The sequence below is a fragment of the Onychostoma macrolepis genome, chromosome 04 (assembly GCF_012432095.1).
Source record: "Onychostoma macrolepis isolate SWU-2019 chromosome 04, ASM1243209v1, whole genome shotgun sequence".
Lineage (NCBI taxonomy): Eukaryota > Metazoa > Chordata > Actinopteri > Cypriniformes > Cyprinidae > Onychostoma > Onychostoma macrolepis.
This window is the reverse complement of record NC_081158.1, coordinates 23,454,121-23,480,466: the sequence shown is the minus strand read 5'-3', so window position 1 is coordinate 23,480,466 and position 26,346 is coordinate 23,454,121. Positions and strand designations below refer to the sequence as shown.

The 26,346-nt window shown below is 36.2% G+C and overlaps 1 protein-coding gene across 6 annotated transcripts in view; it reads right to left on the bottom strand.

Annotated features, from left to right (window-relative positions):
• The window catches only part of anks1b (ankyrin repeat and sterile alpha motif domain containing 1B), a 180,524-nt gene that overhangs the window by 125,217 nt on the left and 28,961 nt on the right, over positions 1–26,346 (bottom strand). For 4 of the 6 annotated variants that reach the window (XM_058772300.1, XM_058772299.1, XM_058772298.1 and 1 more), the window contains exons 2-4: positions 13,249–13,329; positions 12,445–12,601; positions 4,659–4,955 (exon numbers count right to left, since the gene is read on the bottom strand). In XM_058772300.1, the coding sequence (XP_058628283.1) occupies positions 4,659–4,955; positions 12,445–12,601; positions 13,249–13,329 (535 nt within the window). Of the gene's footprint in view, positions 1–1,288; positions 1,460–4,658; positions 4,956–12,444; positions 12,602–13,248; positions 13,330–14,400; positions 14,424–26,346 lie in introns of those variants that run through there. The other 2 variants (XM_058772303.1, XM_058772304.1) reach the window with 2 other exon arrangements.

Here is a 26,346-nt window from a genome sequence, read left to right as displayed (position 1 = left end):
CAAATGTCTACACCAAAGAGTCCTGTTAAATTTTTGGTTGCATATTCCCATGCAATTTTTTACCTATACTGTACATCCTAGTGATGCATCATTCCTACTGAAATCCTACTGAGGCACCATGCCTCATAAGAAAACACCAGGTATTGCACACCGGACATGTCGCGTTCAGTTCGAGGCAGCTGTCCAAAACAGTGAATCTTATCATCAAATAGGCAAAAGTTCACTTCAAGAAAGAACAAAGTAGAAATTATGAGTTTGAAGTTTGAAAAAACAGTCATTATGTATACTTTAACAGTGATTTAGGGCAAAAATAATGGATTTTAAATGGAAATTATTCAGTTTAATTTAATTAAACTTTATTAAAATTTAATTATTATTTATTTTTATTCAAAAATTGAATTTCAAAGACAGTGTTTCATTTTTGTTTTTCCATGTAAACACTGACTATTGCGCTTGTGTCTAAAAATGCTCGTTAAAGGGATAGTTTACCCAAAAATGAACATTTGCTGTTAATTTACTCACCCTCAGGCCATTCAAGATGTAGGTGACCATTTGCCCAGGCTGTGGATTACAGGTAATAATGTTGTAAATAATGTTCATTTTCTTGCACAGACTGATTGTTTAGCTTCATAAGATCTCAATGTATCGTCAGGAGCCATGGGTTTTAATTTGCTCTTACCTGTATGTTTTTTTGACTGTTTCACCAAAAAATCTTTACTGTTCTACTGAAGAAAAAAGTCACCTACGTCTGGCCTCAGGGTGAGTAAATTAACAGCTAACATTCATTTTTGGGTGAACTATCCCTTTAAGTTAAAAGAAGTTCGAATTTTTAAAAGTATATCTCAAGACCATGTTCTTTTTTCCAAATAAACCACCCTGCACGTCATATGTGTTTGTATGCAGTAACTTGTTCTGTTCGTGTGGCCTTAAGAGGATAAAAACATTTCAACATTTCTGTTCCGTTCAGATGCAGCTTATCATAATGTTCTTGAACACAAGAATGCATCCTGTAAACACCCTGCAAGTCTGACAGTTATCAGAGAGAAGTCGAAAACAATTATGTGGAAAGACTGTCCCTTAAGGAACGTTTTTGGGCCATTTTAACACATGTGGGATAATAGTACCTTAGGTTAAAGGTTAAAGGTCATGTTTGATGGTACTAAAGATACAGTTTCTTTTTAATGTATGTACTCTCAACCTTAAATGCACAGAATCTAAGGATACAAAAGTTCAACGTCTATAAGACATACATGCAAAACAAGATCTCGTATCCTCTGTGATTACTTACTCAGAGAAAGCACACTCTCTAAGACCAAACATAGTTGCAGGTAAGATATTCATCCTTCACCCTGAGGTTAAACTCCAGTCCAGATCACTGAATGGTTCAGAATGACTAAAAAGACTTAGTTCCAAATGAACAAGGTGAAGACTGCAGAACACACTGTTCCGATATGTTTAACTCAGAGTTCTGTACTGTTTAGGATGAGTGCGCCCACAATGGGATGGGAAGTGGGACCCCCTCCTCTGGATGAGGACCACTTCCTGTTGAGTTTCCCATGGCGATTAGCTATTGATGTCACCAGGAGGAGGAAATCGATTCACTCTCACTGTGCTTCCAGGAATTGAGAAGCAGAGAGCAGATTGCCTTCATCTCTTTTTCTTGCTGTTCTACTGCAGCTGAATGTTCTTGTAAGTTAAGCATTGACAGAGTGTCTTTCTCAGACGAGGAAAGAAGATGGAAGACTAGAGAGATGCATCATAAAAGATGCACTTACTTCAGAGGAAATATTCTAACAGTAGAGTCATGTGATCCGACGTTCCACATTCTTGGGAAGAAATTCTGTCTTTTTTTCATAATATCATAATTATATATTAATCCTAAAAGGGGCGACGTATCCTGGGGGTTACAAACATTTGAGAAGCTGTGGGGAGAAGCAGTGAAAGTGTAGGTCTTATTTCTTGGTTCCATTTTGAAAGGGTGTTTGTTGTGAATATTTAGATGCGATAACTTTTTCTACATTCTTTGTTTAGCTGACAGGAAGCATTTAGAACTGCATGGCCACCTGTAGTATAAATCAAGTATAAAGTATAAATCAAGATATAAAAACATATATATATAGAGAGAGAGAGAGCGAGAGAGAGAGAGAAACTGTGATTTTGTGGCTTGTGTTTTAGAAAATCTAATCTTTTTGTAATCTTGACAAAAAAGGTCTGACAGTCAAGGTTCCATATTTTGTAATAGAAGTGATATTGTGACAGAAAATGATTGATTTGTGACTGAAAACTGCATAAAAAAAATCTGTAGAGTTTGTGTGTAACCCAGTGGCTATTTTTGATGGAAGTGCCCAAACAAAATCTCACAGGAACCACAATTTTTGTGATATCAACTTCAAATTTGGAACATGAATTGGTTAGACATTGCCTTTGATATTATAGCAATTTTAGAGTGCAACATATTTTATAAAATGTTTATTTTATATACAATAAAAACAATTAGTATACTACATTTATCTTTACTGTAAACTTAAATTTTTATAACTTTTTTATACTTTCTTTTTTGAAATGCTTTCACATCAGCAACAATCTGCTGTGTGTCTTTGGGGACTTTGTCGCATTGTAACTATACAGGTTTAAAATATGTGTGTGTTCAATACTGTATCTCTCGTAGAGACAGAGGATGGGGAATCCATGCTTTCTGAGATCAAAGCTTCCTCTGATCATTCTCTCTCACACACAGAATCATTCAAACACAGACAATCCTCCAGCGTTCCATCACACACACACACACACAATGCCTAAAAAGACAGTGTCCATACAAACAGCTCTATAGCCTGACATATAGGACAAACACATCCCATACTAACAAAAAAACACCCAAAGCTTTGAAGCTATATTAGTGAGGATTTCTCACTAATATAACGGCTTTCTTACTAAGATTATGATACATACTATTCCCTCTGTCCAATTGTATTGTTGAGTGTAAAAAGCAGCAGACTAAAGAAAATCATTATAAAAACGTTATGATGTGTGGTTATTAAAGAGTTCTGTGTGGATTTTAGTAAGGCTGTGTATCAACAACATCACGATATGCATCACAATACAGAGGCCACAATACGATGCGTATCTTCAACAGAATTTAGCTGTTTATTACACTCTGCAAACCATGCAGAGCAAGCAGCTGATCTCTGCATTATGCAGGGCTTCCATAACTGTAACACTGTATAACAACAGGTTTCATGTGACCATTAGATACACCCCCTCTAGGTACAATATTCAGATTTTTGCTTCTTATATGTTCAGCCTAGAAATTCTATGTAAAAAAAATTAAGTGTTTTAGGAACACTCAAACATGAAAACCTAGTACAACCCCCCAAAAAATACAAATCAAGACTTTATAAAAGGGCATAATAAGACCCATTCAATAAAATATTATTTACATTGCTGGTAAGTTATCTTTAAACAAATTAAAACACTTTCTATATTTAAGAATTATTTTTTTTTAAATGAGAAGCGTTCTAATCTAATTCTAGTCTTCACTGAAGCACAACGCTGCCCCACAATTTGTATCAATAAAATAGCTTCACCACTTAAGAGCTACATTATCTTTCTCAGCAATGCATTGATAACATCACTGTTTTCAAAGTAATTAAACTCACAGTTTCACTGTTAATAGTGAAAAGTGGTGGCACAGATGGAGATAATTCATACACACACTCTCTCTCTCTCTCTCTCTCTCTCTCTCCTGGGCCTGTGAATGAACATAGACTAGATTTATTACACTTCTCTGTGAATGGAATATCAAACTGGAGATCGCAAAAATGCAAGCTTTCTGGTGTTTTCAGAAAGTCATCGCTTTTTTCCAGAGTAGAGACAGAGTATTTGCATGGTTGCATGGTTGCCAAGTTGAGAAAAATAAAATATTTTGAAATACTTATATTTCAGCATATATTTCCGTATTGCACTAATGTAATGCTCTGATTGGGGGATTATGTTTCTTGATATCAGGCAACCCCAATTAAATTTGACCGGCGAGACAAATTACACTGTTTTAGCCTATATATTATATTCTGTTTATTAATTTTGGAAACCTTGCACTTTTAAGCATGACACCACATCACATATAACAAGAACACAGACACAAAACTTACATTAATGAGGACCTCTCATACACAGAATAATTTTTTCATACTAACATAACATTTATATTCTTTATACCTAATCCTAACATTCAAACGTCCTCACAAGTCATTTTTCATTTATTTTCCCATTTATATTTTAGTTACGAATTGTTGTTGTTTTGCTTTTTTTCAATTGAGGACGTCCCCAGATCTCCCAAAATGTTCCCAAAGGGAAGGTTTGAACGATTTAGGTCACTTCTTGGTACAAAATTAGTCCCTAAAGTATAACAAAGTAAACACACACCAGGGTAGCCTGAGGAAACCCTGGACTGAGAACAGAGTGTTCCTCTACTGTGTTTCACTTACTCTCACAGCTAGATTAATTATTCATCCATTTGAGCCCTTAAACCATTCACACACTCTCTCTCTCTCTCTCTCTCTCTCTCTATGAGCGTGACAACTGAGATCTAGAGCGAAAAGGGTGTGTGTAAAGTGTGTGGAGATCTAGAGGAAGAAGATATCGTGCCCACACACACTGACCTGTGTGTTAACGTCCATGTCGGCCTCCAGCAGCACTCGAACGGTGGCGTGATGGCCATTTCGTGCGGCCAGATGTAGAGGTGTGTGCTTGCGTGTACTGCAGCTCATGAGGTTGGGGTGGGCGGTCAGTAGCATTCGGACCACCTGCAGGCGGCCGTACAGGGCGGCCAGGTCCAGCGGCGTTTCTCCTCGACTGTTCCTCATGCTGGGGTCTGTCAGCTCCTGCAGCAAAACACGGACCACCTCGGAGTGACCGTACTGAGCCGCACAATGCAGAGCCGTCTCCTTTTCATGGTTCTACATCAGACAGAGAGAGACAGAGCGCTACTGTAACAGTACTGTAAAGGAATTCCCTCTGAAGCATCCATTATCAAAACATGAGATGTCATATAACCATGACAACCGCCTGTCAATCACTTACTTCCCTAAATAAGTCCCATAATGCATTGCAACAGCCCTAAGGGTACTGTCAGGTTGTTTTAACACACAAGACGATACAAAGCAGCACACCCTGATCGGATCTCTCCATTGCATGAATGAAATTCAATGCTATTTAACGATAAGATAAATCAAACACAGCTGGTTAAAACTGATAACGACAAATTACTTCAAGGTGAATGCATTTGTAGATTCATGAACTTACTTCGAATACTTACCTACTGTTAAAAATATGTTTTTTAATATGAATATGGGTAGAATGAATGACATCGAATGCGCACTTCATAATCCCAGCGGAAGTAGTAGATCATCCAGGTACTTTTCGGCTACTGTTATATGAATACTAATAAGTCTGACATACTATATAGTAGGGGATAGTGTGGGATGAGTTAGCGGTTTGTTAAACCGGGTAATGAGAATATCACCTAAAAAATGAAACTGGAATTGTGCATTGACAAACAGTCCATAAGTCAAAGATAACCCAACAGCGCCCTCTATTGCCACTACTGCACACCGCACTCATTATCTTGACTGTGTGTGTGTGGGTGTGTGTGTGTGTTTAGAGGGGTGCTCTAACAAACCCATGCGACTGAAAAATTTGCGGGTTTGTCTGTGGTATGAAGACAGAAGGAGCATTCGTGCAGGTCTGTCAATAAACAAGAGAACTGCAGAGAGTGGCCGCTTTAACTGCAACGACTTATTTCAAGCAAATGGGTTCCTTAATTAGCCAGACATGATTGAAAATGATGATAAGAGACTCCCAGTCCCTGAAGCAGCACAAAGAAACAGACCTGATACTGCAGACAGATATCTCTCGCTCTCTCTATCTCTCTCTCATACTCTATGCCCTGCCTTTCTTCCTTTAATCTCCTTTTTTCAGCCTTGAACACCAAACAAACACACACACACAGAGTAATTTCCTGCATCTATGAACGCGGCCTCCATCGTGTATCTGTATGTTGGCCAGACAGTGCAATATCCAGACAGCAGGCCGCTTTTCCACTCCATACTGTTCACGCCCTATTGGTTAATATCCAAGACGGGGCTGTCATGATAAAACAACAGAAGAAGCAACGTTCGCATTCAAACAATGAAATGACACATAATAGCGATGGCGTATCTAGAGCGATCAGCACTTTAAACGACACAAAACACATAATTAAAGTATAAAATAGACAAACAGACGCAATAAAAGTGCTTTGTTCACAGATGAGGACCCCGTGAGTCTCATCTCTTAGTAGAGCACTAAAGCAGATGTACAGACAGACAGTACGGCCCACGGGAGCATAGAGGAGGAGTGGAGGAGCACATTAATCTTGGCTATCCTGTACAATCCAGTGCAGTTTAATGTGGATTCGGTCTTTGAGCCGATATTGTAGAATTAAAGGAATATTCTGGGTTCAATACAAGTTAAGCTCAATAGAGCATATAATGCTGATTGACGCAAAATAAAATAAAATTAAATTAAATTAAAAAAAGACTCATATTTAAATTTAATACAAAATAGAGGTTACAGTGAGGCATTTACATATGATTTTTAATATAAGGATTTAAAAGCTGAAATGTGAAGTTCTTTAAATTGTTCTGTTAAAACGTGTGTATTATTTGATCTATCAAGGTGTTCAAATAATTTTACTGTCATTTTAAGGTTTTAGAGGGACTATAGCAATATGGTGTAATGAAAAAAAAGGTGTAAAACAGGATATAAAGTGACAAAATGATAGTAAGCGTTTTTTTTTTTTTCAAAAAACTATTTTAACATGAGTACGGTTTACATCTTGTGGCTTTATGACTAATATAGTATTTAAATGTTAACTTCTATTGAAATTGCCTCATTGTAACCCAAATGTTTGCATTTTCAAAGAAGAGACAAATAGATATCATTTTCTTGTGGTAATCGACATTGTATTTCTTTATATAAGCCACCATGCCAATCCAAACACAGTAAACTAGGTACAAAGGTGACCATCGTACTATGAAACACATGGTTCAACTTATTCTCACACATATGCTTGTTCGGCTAATGCAGGAAGTGACCTCATACTACTGACCTGTGCTAAAGAGAGCAGGGTGAGAGTGTGCTAACATAGCGGATCTGACACCGAGACTCACAAACACATATGGCTAACGCTGTGTGTGTGTGTGTGTGTGAGAGAGAGGAAGAAATAGAGGAATTCAGAGGGCCGTCTCTTGTTGGCTCAGAGGAGCTGGAGTCAGAGAAAATGGTGTAACCTTTCGTCCTCCCAACCAGAAAGCAAAACATTCCTGAGTAACGCACAAAACTAGCCATTTTCTCACACTCCCTTTCTCTCAAACACATACTGACTCATCCACTAAGGATCTATGTCCTTATGCTCAAACACACACGTTAGCTATTTAAACACTCCCTACTGAATTTTAGCATAAAAGTATGTTTGAATATATTACATGACCGTTTAAAAGTTTGGGGTCAATAAGAAGTTGTCAATACTTTTATTCAGCAAGGATACATTAAATTGATCAAAAATGACAGTAAAGACTGATGTACAGAAATTCTATTTCAAGTAAAAGCTGTTCTTTTGAACTTTCTGTTCATCAAAGAATGCTGAACAAATGGTTTCCACCGAAATATTAAGCAGCACAACTGTTTTCAACATTGATAACAATAAGAAATATGTTTCTTGAGCACCAAATCAGCATATTAGAATGATTTCTGAAGGATCGTGTGATACTGAAGACAGGAGTAGTGATGCTGAAAATTCAGGTTTGCCATCACAGGAATAAATTACATTTTATATATATTCTAGTGCTGTCAAACAATTAATCCCGATTAATTGCATCCAAAATAAAAGTTTTTGTTTACATAATATATGGATGTGTACTGTGTTTATTTATTATGTATACAGTATATAAATACACACACATTCACATATATACATATTTTGAAAATATTTACATGTATATGCATTTATATTATATATAAATATATTTAATATATAACCATAACATTGTTCTTATCTATATACATGTTTGTATTCATATATACATAATAAATATACACAGTACACACTCATATATTATGTAAACAAAAACTTTTTGTTTACATAATATATTAAAACAGTTATTTTAATATGTTCTAATATTTTACAAAATGACTAATTTTACTACATTTTTCATCAGATATTTGCAGCTTTAGTGAGCATAAGAGAAAGAAATATTAGTAATCCAAAACCTTTGAACGACAGTGTGTATTGAATACTCTAATAGCTTTAATATAACATTTATCTAACTGCTACAGAATATCCATACCCTGATTTAACTTGTTTAACTTATTTTTCTAAATAAGGACATCCCTAAATGTCCCAAAGGAAGGTTTCATCAGATTTGGCTCACCTCTGTGGACAGATTTGTCCCCAAAGTATAGTAAACACACAGTCACACAGAGGCCTTTCTCATTCCACTTCATTAGAGTCAAGCAGCTTTCGGCTCCCTGTAACTGGTCAATAAATACAACATCAATCTACAAATGGACACCAACAGTTTATTTATATGTATTTGAACAAAACAAAAATCGATCTAGTGCACTTATTAACATATAAATTTACCTTTTGTGTTTGAAAAAACAAAGAAATAGGCACTTGGAGAGACATGACAGTGAGTAAATGCTGACAGAACTTTCATTTTAGGGTGAACCGTCCTAGTTCACTTAGCTGAGTGATATAACTAAGTACTCTTCAAATAAATTAGCAGAGACTTCCCTTAATATTCGGTCATATGCTGTAAAATGAGCCTGTCACAGGCTGTCATGTTCTTTTCTGAGAAGATGCAGCAGATTGCTGAGTGACAAATCACCTGCAGGTACGTTTGACGTGGATCTTCAATAGGAACACGGCTGAAATGTGCTGAGCGTTCAGATTGATTTTATGTCCTTTCAGATGAAAGAATGATAAATGGAAGCTCTCCGCTCTTATTGCATTTACAAATCTGGACAACACAGAGGCTCAAACAAATATTCATACATAGACTCTATAGACACACACACTAAAATCTTCCAATACAGCACACAAATTCACAAAACTCGACATTCCTTAATGGAAGGTTTGCAACCCTTGTGTGTGTTTGTGTCAGCATAAAAACGTTAAAACACTAGCTTGAAATGATGGGGCAATAAACAGCCTCTATATAGCAGTGCTGAAATAATAGCATACCCTCTGACACAAAATATATGAATATTATATTCGGATATGAGTAATGTCCAAGTCATAAAGAGCTCAGCATCCCACACTGCAGTGTAATATACGCCATAAAGTCCGTGCCACCGGCTGTGTGCGTGTCCAGGTATATGTATCATCACTATTGCATCGCTTATAGCTCGTAAAGTGCTGCACATGTCCGTTTAGAGAAAAGGATGTAAAATGGAGTGAAAGTAAAACATTTTATCAGTCTAGATTATGCAGCATTCATAAGTGACTTGAGAAGGCCCAATCCAATTAACTTCCTAAAATTTAGTTGAATTCAACATTTTGAGCCAATTCCAATCAACTTTAAAACTCAAAAACAGGCCCTAATCATTATTAACAGACTGACAGTGTAAATGAATGGTGTAGACTGTCTTTGTCTCTCCAAAACGCACTCATGCCAGCGGCGAAGGTCTATCCATCAAGCTGATGGTTTAGTGAGTTGAGGAGGGCTGAAGATTGGACGTAATTGTTTCTCCGGCTGGTGTGGTCATTAAGAGTGAGGCAGATGGCAGGAGAGAAAGCAGCACTCTTCCCTGCACTGAGACAGCATTTTAACTGCAGGTAAATACAGGCCTTTCACAGAGCTGCTCTGATTCTTCTCAACAAACCCTCCATCAGCCCATCAACACGCTGAGATGCAAGGAACAGGTCTGAAACTGTTAAAAACCTGTCAAGAGTGCGTATGTGTGCCTGGTCGAATACATGGGGACTGTGTTTGTAAATGTGTACTTTTAGCAGCAGACTAGTGTAAAGTACTCATTACTTGATATTGCTCAGATTTGAACAAGCATTAAGTATTAAAATTCAGCTCATTCTCCACTATTTTGGACATGGATGATACCTTAACTTCAGGCAGTTTGTTGAGGAAAAGGTGTGCAATTACTTTTCAGATGTACCATTTTTATCTAGGGCCTTATAATTGCCGAAAACGCAGACAGAATCACGGAATCCAGTCACAAAAATTGCATTTTTACTAGGCTATATACAGCTGAATGTCACAAAATTTGTCAAAGTTAGGATGAAAAAAAAAACAAAAGTAGATCCGTACACTTAAATCAAATTGTGATATGGATTATCTGTAAAAAAAACTTTTTAAATATGAATCCTGCATGTTCTGCATGTTTCTGTGTGAATGAATGGCGCAGACGTGCGGTTTCGTTTACTACACACATACTGAAGATGTTTCCAGCATCTGCCTTCTCACTAAATGAGGACTTAAATACATGAACAACATCCCCAGAACTAGGGATGCTCGATTATGACAAAAATCACAATTATTTTGGACAATATTGTAATCACGATTATTGAACATGATTATGAGTGGGCCATATGACCAAAACTTTATATGAATGATTTATTTAAAGATAGTGATATACTGCATATCAAATATATATTTTCTGTAAATAATGTTGCTATGACATCTACATTTTTGAGACCAGTGAAATGTCACAATTCTCAATATCATAGCAGAATACTAGGGTAACTAATATTAGTTAAAAACAAAAAAAAGTCCTCAAAATTATTGAAAATAATTCATCTGTCAGTAATAAAAAGCAAAGGATAAATGCAACAGAATAATGCAATTGACACATTTTTGCGTGTATTTGACCATTTAGGCGCGCACCTTGAGCTAAAAGATGACTTGTTCTGCTCCGTCTCTGAGCGCATGCACAGAAATCCCCCCTTGGAACAGCACAAGTTCTCTTTTGCACTTTTAAAAACATGAATAAATCAAATGAACAAATCAAGCACGTCCCATTTTGCAAAAGTCATGTTACATGATTTTACTGATTTGCACGTGAAATTGGGCTTTTATGGAGGCGCAAATGCGCACCACTGGAAAGAGGGCAGAATGGGGCGCAATAATCGTTTGTTGTATTATCATAATCATTGGAGACCCGAAATCAAAATCGAAAACAAAATGCCTTCATTTGATAACCAGACAAATTTAAATACACAACACAGAATTTCTGAGAAAAAAAAAAAAACTTTCATAGGGTTAATGTAAAAATACATTTTAATAAATCCAGTTGTTTTATGCATTAAAATAATCAGACTTACTTAAACAGAATTTAGTAACATGAGAAAAATTTCATAGGCCCCTAAAATGTAATTTTTGTAAATCTTTTAATAAATTAATGTTAAATTGTATAGGTTTCATGATTTTAATTGATTAGGCATGTTTTTTGATTAATACAATTTAATTTAATCATTAAAAAATAAAGCAGAAAAAGTAAACCAGAAAAAAATAAATTAAAACAAATGTAATCTACGTAGAAAAATTTAAATGGAAAAAAATGAATTTGGAAAAAAATAAAATGGATTTCATAGGGCCCTATTCATCTGCCGCATGATAAAATGTTTGAAAATAACCCATTGACCTACACTGAAGAAGAAACCCAAGTCACACCTAAAAAACAGTTTTTGCAGATTTGGGGGTGGCCATGTAAGCAACCTCCTAGTAACCACACAAAATTCCTTAGCAACCGCCTAGCTGACAATCACTCACAAGAAAATTCAGTTCACACATTGAGGCAAGTCTGCCAAGTCCGCCTAAGGCCCAAAACAAATCTTACCTTAACTAATGTGTTAGTTAATGTTAGTTGATGCATTAACGAACGTTACCTAACTAATGGGAGCTTATGGTAAAGTATTAGCATAAATTACTTGAAGAATTTTGTCCAACCTGACTTATTATGCATTACTACCATTAATGTCTTTTAAATCGTTACATATGAATCTATCACCAAAGCTACAGATTGTAAAATTCAACATTTCTCATTTGTTTTTGTTTATTTTGTTAGCTTATATTTTGCTTAGCATACCGCTAGCATAACCTTTACTCTACACAAGTAAATTGCCCAACTTGTATTCACAGTGATTACGAAAAAGATTAAGATTATAAAGATTACAAAAGACAAAAATCTTTTTTTGTCACTTCATTTGCACACTTTATTTGCACAGTTCACCACAGGACTAGTGATGTGCATTAAAGTCAATTTAGATTTTTGTAACTGACTTGCATTATATTGGCAAAGTTAGCATGCTATGCAAAAGTTATGCTAAGTACACTGAGGGGTAAGCTTACAAACAGTACATTTGCTCTAAGGGCGTGTGTGTGTGTGTACCTGCTCATTAACTCTGCTGTGGGACGGCCCGTGGTGGATCAGTATCTGGACTATGTCCACGTCACCTCTCCATGCGGCCAGATGCAGAGGAAAACAGCCCTTACTGTCTGCCACATTAGTAGAGGCTTCAAACTGCAACAATTTCAACACCACGTCCCTGAGAGAAAGACAAATAAGAAAGATTTCATGTAATTGTGTGGGAGATTTTCATTCTTAAACACCAAAAATCCAATAAATCTTCTATGGTACTACTTAACTTCATGAAGCTTTTTGCAGGCACAAAATGAACCGGGTAATTGTGCTCTAATCATAATACATAATTCAAGTTACATGAAATCCCTCTCCTACTCTGGCCTCATTCTTACGGCAAACGTTTAAACCACCCAAAAACCCTGAGCTATTCTAATTCCATCCTGCTTTTAAAAAAAAAATCAGATTAATCTGACACCGCCTTATCCCATAAACCCCTCATTAGTCGAATATAACTCCACCCACCTCATATACCTCACACTAATCTGGTTGAATCCAGATTCACAAACCCCGCCCTAATCTGACATCACAGTCTTCTGATTCTTATGTATGTGAGCTGGATTACACCTCTATAAATGTCTAAGCAATCCCGACGTCTAGTGTGTTCCCTTTTTAAGTCTATAACACCATGTTAGGAGGAACTGAGATGTTCGGGTGTGAAAGTGTGAGAAAGCATAATCTCGTTCATTTGAATTAGCATCCATTAACTGGCATCTTAAATCAGCTATTCACTTTTCAAGAACCTGTAAATGAATTGGAGAATATGAGTGTTACCTGTGTCCGTTCAGAGACGCGTGGTGCAGAGGTGTGTATCCTGAGCCGTCAGCACAGTTCACATTGACGCCTCTCCACATACTGCAGAGGAGAAGAAGATCGATCAGTATAGCTCAATAAAAAGACATCAGTACAAAACTACTAAACACCTACAACAAAACCAAATACAGAGTTATTTCTACACAGAGCTGATACAGCAGAGTTTGAGCAAACCACACTCATGCCAAGATTGCTATGGGACTCTGTTTCTCACGATCTCCACAGGAAGTTAAAATGCTGCGTAGAGAACACACACACACACACACACATTTACCTTAATATCTAAATAGAGAAATACCACAGATCAAGAGTTTCCACACTTGTTGTTGCTGAAGAATCCCTATTTAATTAAAAATGTGTGGACTGTCTTCGCTATGTCTGTGATGGCAGAAAAAGATAATTCATTTTCCAGTAAATCATTTTTGAAAAACGGCATTTATTCTCCAATTCAGAAAGAACACTGTTCACACTCTGAGAATTTGTTTCAAGATTGATAATTTAATTCTTTTATATAATTTCTCTCTACTTACACACACACGTTAATGCCTGAAAACAGTTGCAGCTAAAGTCCATAACTAGAACATGAGGAGTCAATTGCACTGATGTCTAGACTGATAAGGAGACTCACACCAGACAGACATGAGGAGGACAAAGGCCATGACCTACGATATGACTCACAACATGACTGACCAATCACAGGACAACAGGAAACACACACACACACACACACACACACACATACAAGCACACACATACACACACACACACACACACACACAGAGTGTCCCATGCTGCCATAAATAGACATTCCAATGGTCTGCAGAAACAACATTAGACAGAGGAGCATGAGAAAACTTCTTAACCTAATTCAGAGAGCAACAGCTGGGAGTGTGTGAGACTATGAGGAGACCAGAGCTATCAGGACCTTTAAAGGAATATTTAGTGTTTGATATAACTCAACCAAACATAGAAAAACATTCGTTCCTCACTAAATTCTATTTATTAATCAATAATGCATGTTCCAAATATCATAAATTATTAATTCATGAATATATGAGTTGGGGGAGGGGACAGGGGTGTCAGACCACGTGACATTTTACAATCTGAACTAACCTTGCCATGACATATTTAAAAAAAAAAAAAAAAAAACTGTAGGGATCCTTACTATGACATCATTTCCACCTTTTTGACATTTAATTTGGCAGGCAAATGAATTTTTTAAAAGCTCATTAAGCAGTGAAGCAGTTATGTTGAATATTTAACTTTTCTTACAAATAATAAAAGAAGATTAGCATTGGTAAAAAAAACAATTTGTTGTTATATATATATATATATATATATATTAGGGCTGCACGATTATGACAAAAATCATAATTGTCGATTAGTCCCTTGATATTGTAATTGCGATTATTAATAACGATGGCTGAAAAGACTCTTCCTGAACTTTTATTGCTTTTCTATAGCATTGAGCCTCAAATGTCAACTATACATTGGTTTGGTTTCTTCTTTAAATTTAATTTACAATTAAACAGACAAAATTTCAAAGTACAGTAACATTTACACTGTTTCTGCTGCTTTCTGCATCAGTGTTGATGAGAATAACAGCTCCGATTTATTTGGCTTTAAACTAGTTTAAATTAAAGAGACGTGATTTGTACTGGAGAACTCTGCGCTGAACTCGAGTGCTGCTTACTGGATTTCACAGCGTTGTTTAGCGCGTGATCGCGACTGGTTACTGTAATAAACGCATACACTCTAAGCTCGCGCTGCGCTGTTTTCTTTTGAGGCGAGCGGATAAAAGGTCAGTGTGGCGCGCAGTTCAAATGAGTACCGCTATTTTGTTCCGCTTTTGACACGTTTGGCGTTTAACATGTCTATCATGCACACCAGAGTGACAACGACTATCAGTTAGACAAAATGTATTTTATCCAGTGTGTTTGAGTTTGTTAAACCCCGTGCTGCAAACACCTCTTAAGCATTTTTAACTGTTTATTTATTTTTGTAATCGCAGCTTTGAACAATTATGTAATCGTGGCATTCATAATCGTAATCGCGATTAGAATTCGATTAACTGTGCAGCCCTAATATATATATATATATATATATATATACATATATATATATAAGTTTTCCTAATTTTTTCTTTTCAGGAATGTTTTATCAAGACAATCGTGACAAAAATGATATTTTTGACTTTATGAAAAAAGTGATACATAAACATTCTTGGTCCATTACAGCAAGTGTGATTTTGGTTTGTTTTTATCAATTAAATGGCGAGTCAAAATATTTTCTGGTATTTGACAGAAGCAGCCATTAGATCTGAACTTACACTGAACTCAAAACATTCATTAAACATCAAGCCTACAAAGCAAGCACTTAAGCACAGACACCATCAAACATCATTTGCACTCAACCTGCGAGACTGTCAATCAAACGATAAGTGTAAACCCTGTTTCATCCTAACAGGCTGCTTTTACTCCACACATACCAGATGAGCTCCTCGCTTACTCTCAGATATCAAGCATTTTAGCATTTGTTTGTTGCTAATGTGTCTCTGAAAGACCGTTGTGCACCCATACATCTCAAAGGAACAACAGAGAAGGCTCAAATTGAGTTAGTTAACAGCATTAGATCGAGCTGCAAAACAAGGCCGATCCTCAACAGATTAGGCAGCTATGCAGAGTATTTCCTCCACATATTGAGCATCAACTACGTCAAATGTTAATTCCATTCGCATTCAGCAGAGGTCATGGTCTGCAAGAGTGCAACTGAGATGTGGCTGGATGAGCGTCTCGTGTTGATCATTCTGGTAGGATTGTGATAAAAGTATAATATTGTAATAAACGGGAATGAAATCTGAGCATCAGCTCAGAGCGAGGGAAAGCCCTGCTTTTTCTGTGAGTGTATGACTCATCTTGTGTGTGGAGAGCACCAGGGTGCTGCACTGCATACAGTATATCAGTATTACCCAACCTGCCACACACACACACACACACACACACACACGCCACAGCAGCGCAGAACTAATTGGCACGAATACACACTCTGGAATCTTGAGTAGTTGGAAGCGCATGAGGGAGGGCTACTGAAGAGGAGAATATGAATAGATGTGGAGAACGAAAAAGAGAGAAAGATGCTCAAATAAACTCCGACTGAGTACTGACGATTGCTTTCTAGACACACTGTCACAAACCCAAACTTAAAATATCTCACACTGACAAACCATGATAAAATGTTTTGCATTATTTTACACAAAAAAGCTAGATTTATACACTACTGTTAAAAGCTAGTTTTATTATTTTGGTGAAAGAAGTCAAAGCAGTCATGCTCAAAGCAGTAGTTGTAGTAGCATTGTAAAATATTACAATAAAAAATATTTTAAAATGTATTTTGTGAGGACAAGCTACATCCTACACTCTCAGAAATAAAGGTACAAAAGCTGTCACTGGGGGCGGTACCTTTTCGAAAAGGTACAATTTTGTACCTATTAGGTTCAAATATGTACACTTTAAGTACTAATATGTACCTTTAAGGTACCAAAATGGACCCTTTGGGTACAAACATGTACCTTTTGAAAAGGTGCCGCCCCAGTGACAGCTTTTAGTACCTTTATTTTTGAGAGTGTATAATCCCACTTTTTTATATGCTTATTTTCTTGGTGCACAAGAAACATTTCTTATTATTATCAATGTTGAATTACATGTTGATTGATTACATGTTGACACAGTGAATGTCATATAATTAGGAAAAAGTGACTGAAACTGAAAAGAGCGTACTCTTTGTATGATATAACAAGCCTGTTACATCCTGAATGACAATCAAATCTTAACATTCAAACCGAACTGCATTTCAGAAATGCATAAAACCACATCTGGTTAACGATTGTAAACACTGAATTCCATGTGGTTTCTTGCTGTTCAGAAAACTTGCTGTCACAGACTTGATGTACTATACTCTGTGTACTTATACTACACACAATGTTTGAATCTTGTGCATGAAGTGGAAGAGAGCAGCAGCATCTCAAACTGAGCCTCATTAGCATATTTAGCCTCTACTCTTCTACTATTAACTGAAATCTAGGAATGTTGAGTGCATTAAGGGTCTAACATTCAAAATTTTGTATTTTAACGTCATCTGGATACACACAGTGCACTAAACCTGTTTTTTTTTTTTCAGTGTTAACACAGTGTTCACACTACCAGGCAAAAAATGGTGATGAACAGTGCAGATAAATCACACAATTTGCTTATCAATGCTGACCGTGACAGTGCAGGACATGTTTAGGCACAGTCACATTTACCATTGTTTAAATTTGTACCGAATGTTTGCAGACAAATTTGGTAATTTTAACAGAAATGCACACAATTGTGAAATTCACAAACGATTTTCCCACACAGATTTTGCAACAGGTTCAAGTTGGTCACTGGAATTTGCCTCACTGACCAACAGAAAGCTGCTTGGTTTGAAAGTGACTTCATACAGCAACACTATTTGCAATATTCTTTTTTTTTTTTTTTTGCCAACTGTGACTAACCTTTCAGCACCAAAAGTTTAAAGGAAAACCTCACCCCAAAATGACAATTCTGTTAGCATTTACTTACCCCCAAGTTGTTCAGTGGACGCCAGCAACTGTTTGCTATACCAACATCCTTCAAAATATCTCCTTTTAATGTTCAACAGAAGAAAGAAATCCATACAAGTTTAGAACAACTTAAAGGTGAGTAAATGATAAAACAGTTGTAATTTTGGGGTGAATTTTCCCTTTAATACTCATAGTAGTAACAGACATGCTTGCTTTAAAACACACACACCCTCTATTGTGGAAAAAACAAACAAAGGTCAAACAAAAAAAACGTGAGGATCCTGCATTCTGATTGGTCGATGGGCCCATATTGTTCGAAGTGTCTCAATCAGATTGTGCATCAGATTGATTGGCAGGGTCTACTGATTCCCCTCTCCTTTCATTTCCACTGGAGGATAATTAAAACCAGACACAAGCAATCAATAACCGCACCGTACCCTGAGGGCACAGGAAATGCACTGATGTCATTGATTCTCCCATGAGCCCTCTGAACATTATTGGGCGTGTGTGGCCTCCTTATGAGAGATCACAGACATATGAACACACTCGACAAAGTCTGGCACGGCTTAACTTTGGTGTTAATTAGACCTTGTCAGAGCTTTCACGTTTACCTGCAGTCTGTTTCGTAACAAGCATCCATTTCTCACTACAATCTGATTACAGAAAATCGCTTTGATTAATGCTGGAGCAATTTGTTGTTACATACATCAGTGCGGGAAACCTGACACGAGCGCAGCAAATACATCAGCCCACGAGGAAAGTTTCTATGTCTGTGCGTGTGAATGTGTTAAACAGATTTTGTATATGCAGTGCTGCCAAACGATCCGCAGAAGCTGAATTTAGATTTTAACAAGCTGCTCTCCACGTAAGCAAAGCTTAATCGGAAAGCCCTACACAAGGGAACAGTATGAATCCCTCAGGCCTACCACAGATTAATCTCTTCTTGAAGGACAAACAATGACTAAATGATACACAAGCGAGCATACAGTAGGAACACAAGTGTATGTGTGTGCTTTTGATGTCTGTGTTTGAGTGTGGATATTCTGTGGTTACTTCCTACATTAGTTCGCGGCAATGTTTGACCGCTGCTATCCCACAATGCATGCTGCCTCCCTGACCAGCAAGTCACATAATGTGTTTTACTTTGAACCACATTATGTGTTTACATTACCTCTGTAGCAAGTAAGCCCTGCTGTCTAGCATCACTCTCAGAACAAAAAAGTACAAAAGCTGTCACTGAGGCGATACCCATTCAAAAGGTATAGATTTGTACCTTATTTACCCCTAAAGAGTGCGTATAAGTACCTTAAAAGTATGTAATGTTACCTCAAGTGTACATTTTATTACTTTAATGTCAAGTGTTTGTAAAGGTTCCGACCCAGTGACAGCTTTTGTACCTTTTTTTTTTTCCCTGAGAGTATATATATATATATTTTTATTTTATTTTTTATTTTTTCTAAAAGTCACTCTAATTTGCTAATTATACCTAAGCTAACTATGTGATACTCTAATAAGTATAAAACTACACACATCCATTAGGTTACATATATTAGGTTAAATAAGCAAGTTTTCATTATATTTAACTACTATTAAACAATGTTTGCTCGTGTAAGTACAAAAACACATAACACATACTGTACAGAATAGAGAATGTGAAGCTGACAGCACACCATGTTGCATTCTGGGTAACTGTTTTATTAGGAGGATCGTGCTGCCTTTCTGTTAGTAGGTTTAAGGAAGAGCTTTGATTTTCTGTCATGATTGTGAAAAATGTTGCCATTCCTGCTATATTTAGAATTGCCTTAGGAAATTGCATAATCGTTGAGGGAGAAAACTAGACAATATAATGGATTTTTTCACCTTTTCTACGTGTAAAAACAGGAAGGGAAGCAAGCTGAGGTGACGAAGATGCTGGATAGCAAATCTATTAATAATGTCTCCGATTGAACCTCTGCCTATCACGCAATAACAATCACATTGCTGAGTGTTTCAGAAAATTTAGCATTTTGTTCGGTTTAATAATTAACATTACCTTTGCGAGTATGACTTTCACAGTTTGTCGGCTTGTGAATTAGCAAAACTGTTTACAAGCTTCCAGGGATTTGATTTTGGTTGCTGTGTGTTGAAATATAGTAAAAAAAACAGTGTGTCATGTCATGTAACCCAAAATCTCTGTTTCCCCTCCGTGGCCATGGGAAAGTGAATATTTACAATGACACCAAAACAACTTCAGTTTCATTTAAATTTTTTCAACTGAGAAATGGATCGACACATTTTTATTTAGACATTTATTCTGTGTGACCGTTGAAGCAGCAGTGAGCGCTCAGCTCTCTTCCCATACCATGAAGAATGTGCATATTTTAATCAAGGCAAAAACAAAACAAAAGGAAAGCAGATATCACTATTCATTTCAGTATCTTCTTAGTAGCAGAGGGCGATCCTCTGAACATGGAGTGCAACACGGTGTGATGTAGCTTCATATTCACTATATGAAGTAAATAGCCAATTTTTCACTAGACTGAACTATTTTAATCAATATTTATTTGTATTAAAAGCTAAAATGTTTGTATTAGAGTTGCTAAGCAACGTTGATTTATTCTTAATAATTATAAAAATACATAAACACATGTATTTGGTTAAACAGATTTTTTGTCATTAGATGATCATGATTTCTACAAAAACTATAAGCAGCTGGCCTTAACTGTTTCCAACATTGATAATAAGAAATGTTTCTTCAGCACCAAATCAGGATATTAGTGAGTGACACTGAATTGGAGTAACAAGTACTGAAAATTAATATTAACACAGGAATAAATTCCACTTTAAAATGCATCTAAATAAAAAACAATATTACTATATTTTTGTTCAAATTAATAGAGCCTAAAGAGGCTTCTTTCAAATACATTTTTAAAAAACTTAACCTTTTGAGCAGTAGTGTACATGTTTTCATAAAAAATTTAATTTTTAATTGGTTCTAATGCATTCTAGAATTGCCTTCTACACGAAGGATGAATGAGTCACTGGATTTTGGCAGCATAATTATGTTGTCCATCTTTTGGAATGGCTTTTGTCATTGGAAGTATGCCAGTGATACCTTAAAAGGCAGCCTAGAATGGCAGCTCACTAAATTTCGGAGCAGAGCTTCAGTGTTTTTGCAGTTTGCACTGTTTGCTTAAGTGATAAGCAAGCATACATTTTCAGCCTAATTTAAAATCAGCAGCATAAACATATAGTAGAAACACAATTTGCTGATGCACTGAACTGTAGTGGACAGGACACAAACGCTTGCCAGATTATTAAACTCCAGAGTCTTTATCTGGATTTAGCTTTGATCTACCAGAGAAGAAAGTGTGGGGAGAAGAACCTGGTCTGACCACACCAGGCACTTGTGAGCCTGACCTGACCTTATCTATTGACTCATCTGAGAGATGAAGAGAACATGCTCTCCTCTACTTTTTGTCTTAGTGTCCACCCTGCCGAGGATCAGACGGATGGTTCTCCAGGGCATCAGTGGGGTCAGTCATCCTTCACCTCGCTGTAGTTACGTACAGTGACCTGGAGACTGATTACTGAGAGTGATCCGGCTCATCATTCAGTCACAGACGGACAGTTAGATGTGCTGACATCCTGTCTGCTTAACAACAAGCTTATCTGAGCAATTACAGCAGGCCTGGATTAAGAATTCAGAGGCCCCTGGGCACAATGTCTTGTCGGGCCCCCCCACACACACATGCGCACAATCAAGGTTTTAAAATATAGTGTACTTTACTGGAAACACCTCTATCTTATACAGGATTTACACTGACAGGTCACTGACAGCCTATGACCACCTGTACACATCCTCCATCATACAGGATTTACATTGCATAATTGCAATAATGCTTTCCTGGACCAGTAGCAATCTTTGCAATAAGTGTAAATAGTAAATTTGGTTGCTATGATGTAGAATCTCCACGGCAGTAATGTATTTATAATAACTCCATTGATTGGACGGCGTAAGTGACAGTGACGAGTGCTGCGTTTTACCCAAAGTTGAACAGTTATCAACGCTCAACTACAAAAAAACAAAAACGAAACAAAAAACAGAGCAAAGGAACTTATAAAATATGGCAGTGCATCAAAACGCAGTGTCATCAGTTTGCCAGAAAAACACAGAACGTTTTACGCACATATTTACACATGGTAAGGAGCAGGTGTTTCTTTCGTGCTAACTAACATTTTGAAAATATGAAAATTTGGTCCCACTTTATATTAGGTGGCCTTAACTACTGTGTACTTGCATTTAAATTAATAATTTGGTACAATGCACTTATTGTGTACATACATGTTTTTACATTGTACTTATATTTTTTTAAATACCTAGATGTAGTTACATCTGTAATTAATTTCTGTAATTACATTTATAATTACACCGTTGACCCATCCCTTACACCTTAACCCACCCTTAAACCTACCCATACCACCAAACTTGTCCCTAACCTTACCAATATCCCACCTCAATAGCAGCAAAAGTGTTTTGCAATACAATATGACCACAATAAGTACATTGTACTTATTTTTTGATGCAAGTACATAGTAGTTAAGGCCACCTAATATAAAGTGTGACTGAAAATTTTCATAAAATCAAAAGTTCAAGTCAGAACGGCTTTATGAACGGTTTACACAATAATTCGTTCTGCTCATGTTTCATGAATGAGGCCCATAGAGTGTACAGCAGGGATGGCCAACTTTTATACCAAGGGTCCAAATTACTAATCCACGTCCACACACCTCTTACTCAACTTCCTTTTTATTGAAAGAAATGAAAGTATAATTAAAGTCATCTGTTTTTAAAGATTTGATTTACTATAACACTTGTGCAGTTATGCTAATTCAGAAGGGAAACTTTGTTGTCAGTTGACAGAAATATTACCCAACAAGCCAATCTCAATTGCACTGTAAAACTGTTGTCTGTAAAACTGCAAAAAACTCATTTACAAAGGTCCCATTTTTTTATTAGTGGCCTACAGAACATTCTCAAAATAACCTAAGACTACAGTTAAAAGGGGCTCATTAAAAAAAAAAAAAAAAAAAAATTCCAAATGGTAGCTACCATACCAGGTATTTTTCAAATCAAATTAAAGACCTTTTAAAGACCTGCACTATTATATTAATTTAAACAGTTATTATCAATCAACTATCAAAATATTAAATAACATATATCTTAGTGACTTAATTGTTTAGATTTTTATAATGCATTAGATTCTTATCGATCCACTGGTTCACATTTAAAAATATATAGCAAAAATAGCAGACGGGCTTATTGAAAATGAAAATTTGTTCTCTGCCAGCAGGTTTCACTTTCAGAACTGCAGAAATATAGCGGTTTCCCCGGTAACTGCAGTACACAAAACAGCGCAGCTCCTGACTTTGAAACATGCAGCGCTCTTATTTATTCAGTGAAATCCTAGCCTTTTTAAATTTAATCGCATTATTAATCTATATAGCAATTCTTGCTTTCCGTTCCCAAATTTAGGACCTCTTATAATTAAGACTTTTGTACCATTTAAGAGTTTTCATGGTCTTAAATTTAAACAATTAAACTGAAGACTTTTTAAGGAACCGTGGAAACCCTAAGCACATAGTTCAGTGCAATTCAGTTACATATAGGTAACTTATCCCCTTGAACTTGGTAAAAAGATCATCTGTTTACCATATTGACTGGGAAAAAAACTGTTTTCATTTGTTCATTGTTTGCTAATGATGTCTGTGTGCCTGACACTCTACTGCCTACACCACTAAGGACGTTAAAATGAATGCGTCTTCTTTTAATCTTGAATGTCAACCAGACATTGGTAGGTGGAGTTACTGTAAATATCGTTTGCCAACAAGTGCGCTATTTGCACTCCAAATAAAGACACTCCACGTAAAGACACTCCAATTTTTTTTTCTTCCCCTCGCTTGGGCCCAAAGTGCGCATGGGCCCCTGGGCCTGTGCCCATGATGCCCATTGGATAACCCGGCCCTGAATTACAGGCCACAAGATGATACATAAACATAAAACAGGCGCACACAAACATGCCTATAAATGGACTCTGTTATGCTGTTGCATTTCTAAAACAAGGTTTACTTCTCTAAACACCTGTAAACATGCATGGGACCGTGTTTTTGTGTATGCATAAATATCGAAAACAACAATATTGAAGCATCTTACACCTGTATCATTCACTATGGTAACCAGCTGACGACAGCAGAGGCATGATAGTGTCTTACCAATATAACAAACAGCCGATATGAATAGATGATGTTACACTGTCTGTGACTGGAGACTGTCACAGACATCTCCCCACGCACAGGAGAATGTGTCAAAATGAGCCATCTTGCTCATTCTCTGTTGATATTATCTATTCCCAAAAATCAGCATGGCTATGAATTGGAAGGCGAGTGATAACATGCTGATATTCGGTGAAAAAATAGCACGGTTGAGCGTGTATTGTTGCTTTTATAAAACAGTACAATAAACAAGAAGTTATTATTGAGAAACTTACATTTTAGGCACAACATTGTCCGTTGATTTGTCTGTTTTTGCTGCCCAAAGCGAACAGTTCCAAAGGAAGCCACAGAAGAATCGAAGCAAGTCTCCGAACAACACGGTAGTCGAGTTCAGTTCCTGCATCAGCGCTCGGAGAATCGGTTGATTAAATGATTCAGTGACTCAATGAAACGCAAACTTGTTTAATTCCAGAATGAATCAGCGTTTTTGAACGAATCGTTTAAATGAATACTTCAGTCACTGATTTGCTTAGTTCCAGAATGAATCAAAGTTTTTGAACAAATCGTTTGAATGAATGATTCAATGAGTCACTCGTAGGGAGAGTTTCTTTCCTGAATGAAGCAGTGTTTTGAACGAATCGGATTCAATGACTCACTCATAAGGACTTGCCGCCACCTACTGGCGTGATGTAATCTGCTAAAAGAGTAACTGAAAAATATTTTAGCCCATAAACTATTAATGTATTTATATATTTTCTATAGCCTATACATTCTTATTATTTTTCATTTTCTAATTACTAATGTTCATGTAACTCTGGCATACTGTTTGTGCTACAGATATGATAGGCCTACCTAAACTTAAGCAACTTATGATACCTCAAATACCATCTATCTATCTATCTATCTATCTATCTATATATATATATATATATATATATATATATATCATATTTTATGAAAACAATAATGTCAATAAAATGCTTTCACATTAAAATGGTAAACAGAGAGAGAAAGAGCGAGAGACGCCCATCTACGATGACAGATTATCATGTGACTTGCTCTGTCAAATGGGTTGAGTGTGAAGTTGTTTACACACAGCTGGGTGCAATTAACTCCCCACAAGAAAGTATTTTAAACACTAGTAGACTGTTTGGCCTTCTACTCTATCAACTCAACTCAACATATCAAAATAGCTCTCCCATAAAAACTCTCCCAGTAGAGCCAGCCTTTCTGATTCTCACATTCTCACAAACAGAAAATAATGGGAAAGGGACTGAAAGAGAAGACAGAAGGAGACCACCTATTCTGATTAAAATGATCAAAAGGGAAATCTGCATGAGTACATGAACCTTGTTAGAATTCATTGCTTCCCTTTTTCTGTCAATGATAAAAACTAAGCAGGTGATGACAGGTGCTGTGCGCGCCTCAAGCGGATATCTGTCACCGCTCCACTTTAATGTTAAACATCACGAAATAGGATTGGAGGCCTTGAGCAAAAGGGTTCCCTGTTCTCTTCTCCCTCTCTCGTTCTTTTAATCTAGTCACTTATGAATACAGTATGTGTCACAGACTATGCTGTATACCATTTCCTCTTCCTATGGAAAAAATTGCATACATATGATGGTAGTATAAAGAGGGTGTGTCTCAATCTGTTCCTTAGGTTAATAGTACAGGCTGTTATAGTCATAGTCCACTTAAATGTTCACTTCTGTAATTTATTGTTATTATTTGTATTACTATTAAATTTCAGTTACTCTTTCATTTATATTTTAAATTAACTATATTGTATTTTAATATCTTTTATTTATATATTTTAATTGTCTTGCATCCCATGCTTCAAAGAAAATAATATTGGAAGTGTTTAAGTATTACACAGGAATTACAGTTGTATGTTATGCAATTGTATGATATGATATGATATGATATGATATGATATGATATGATATGATATGATATGATATGATATGATATGATATGATATTATACATTCATTTGTTCATTTAAAATTTGTTTTTTTATTTTAAATACATTTATGTGATATTATAATTATGTACACACACACAGTAGATTAACAGCAAATAATAAAATAATAGAGTTCAATATACAAATATATTTGACAGAAGAATGTCACAATATTTAATATAAAATATTTAATTAATTTTTTTTTTTATTCTAAAAATGCATGTTTTATTGTAGGATTAGTTTATAGTAATTATAATTAGCTT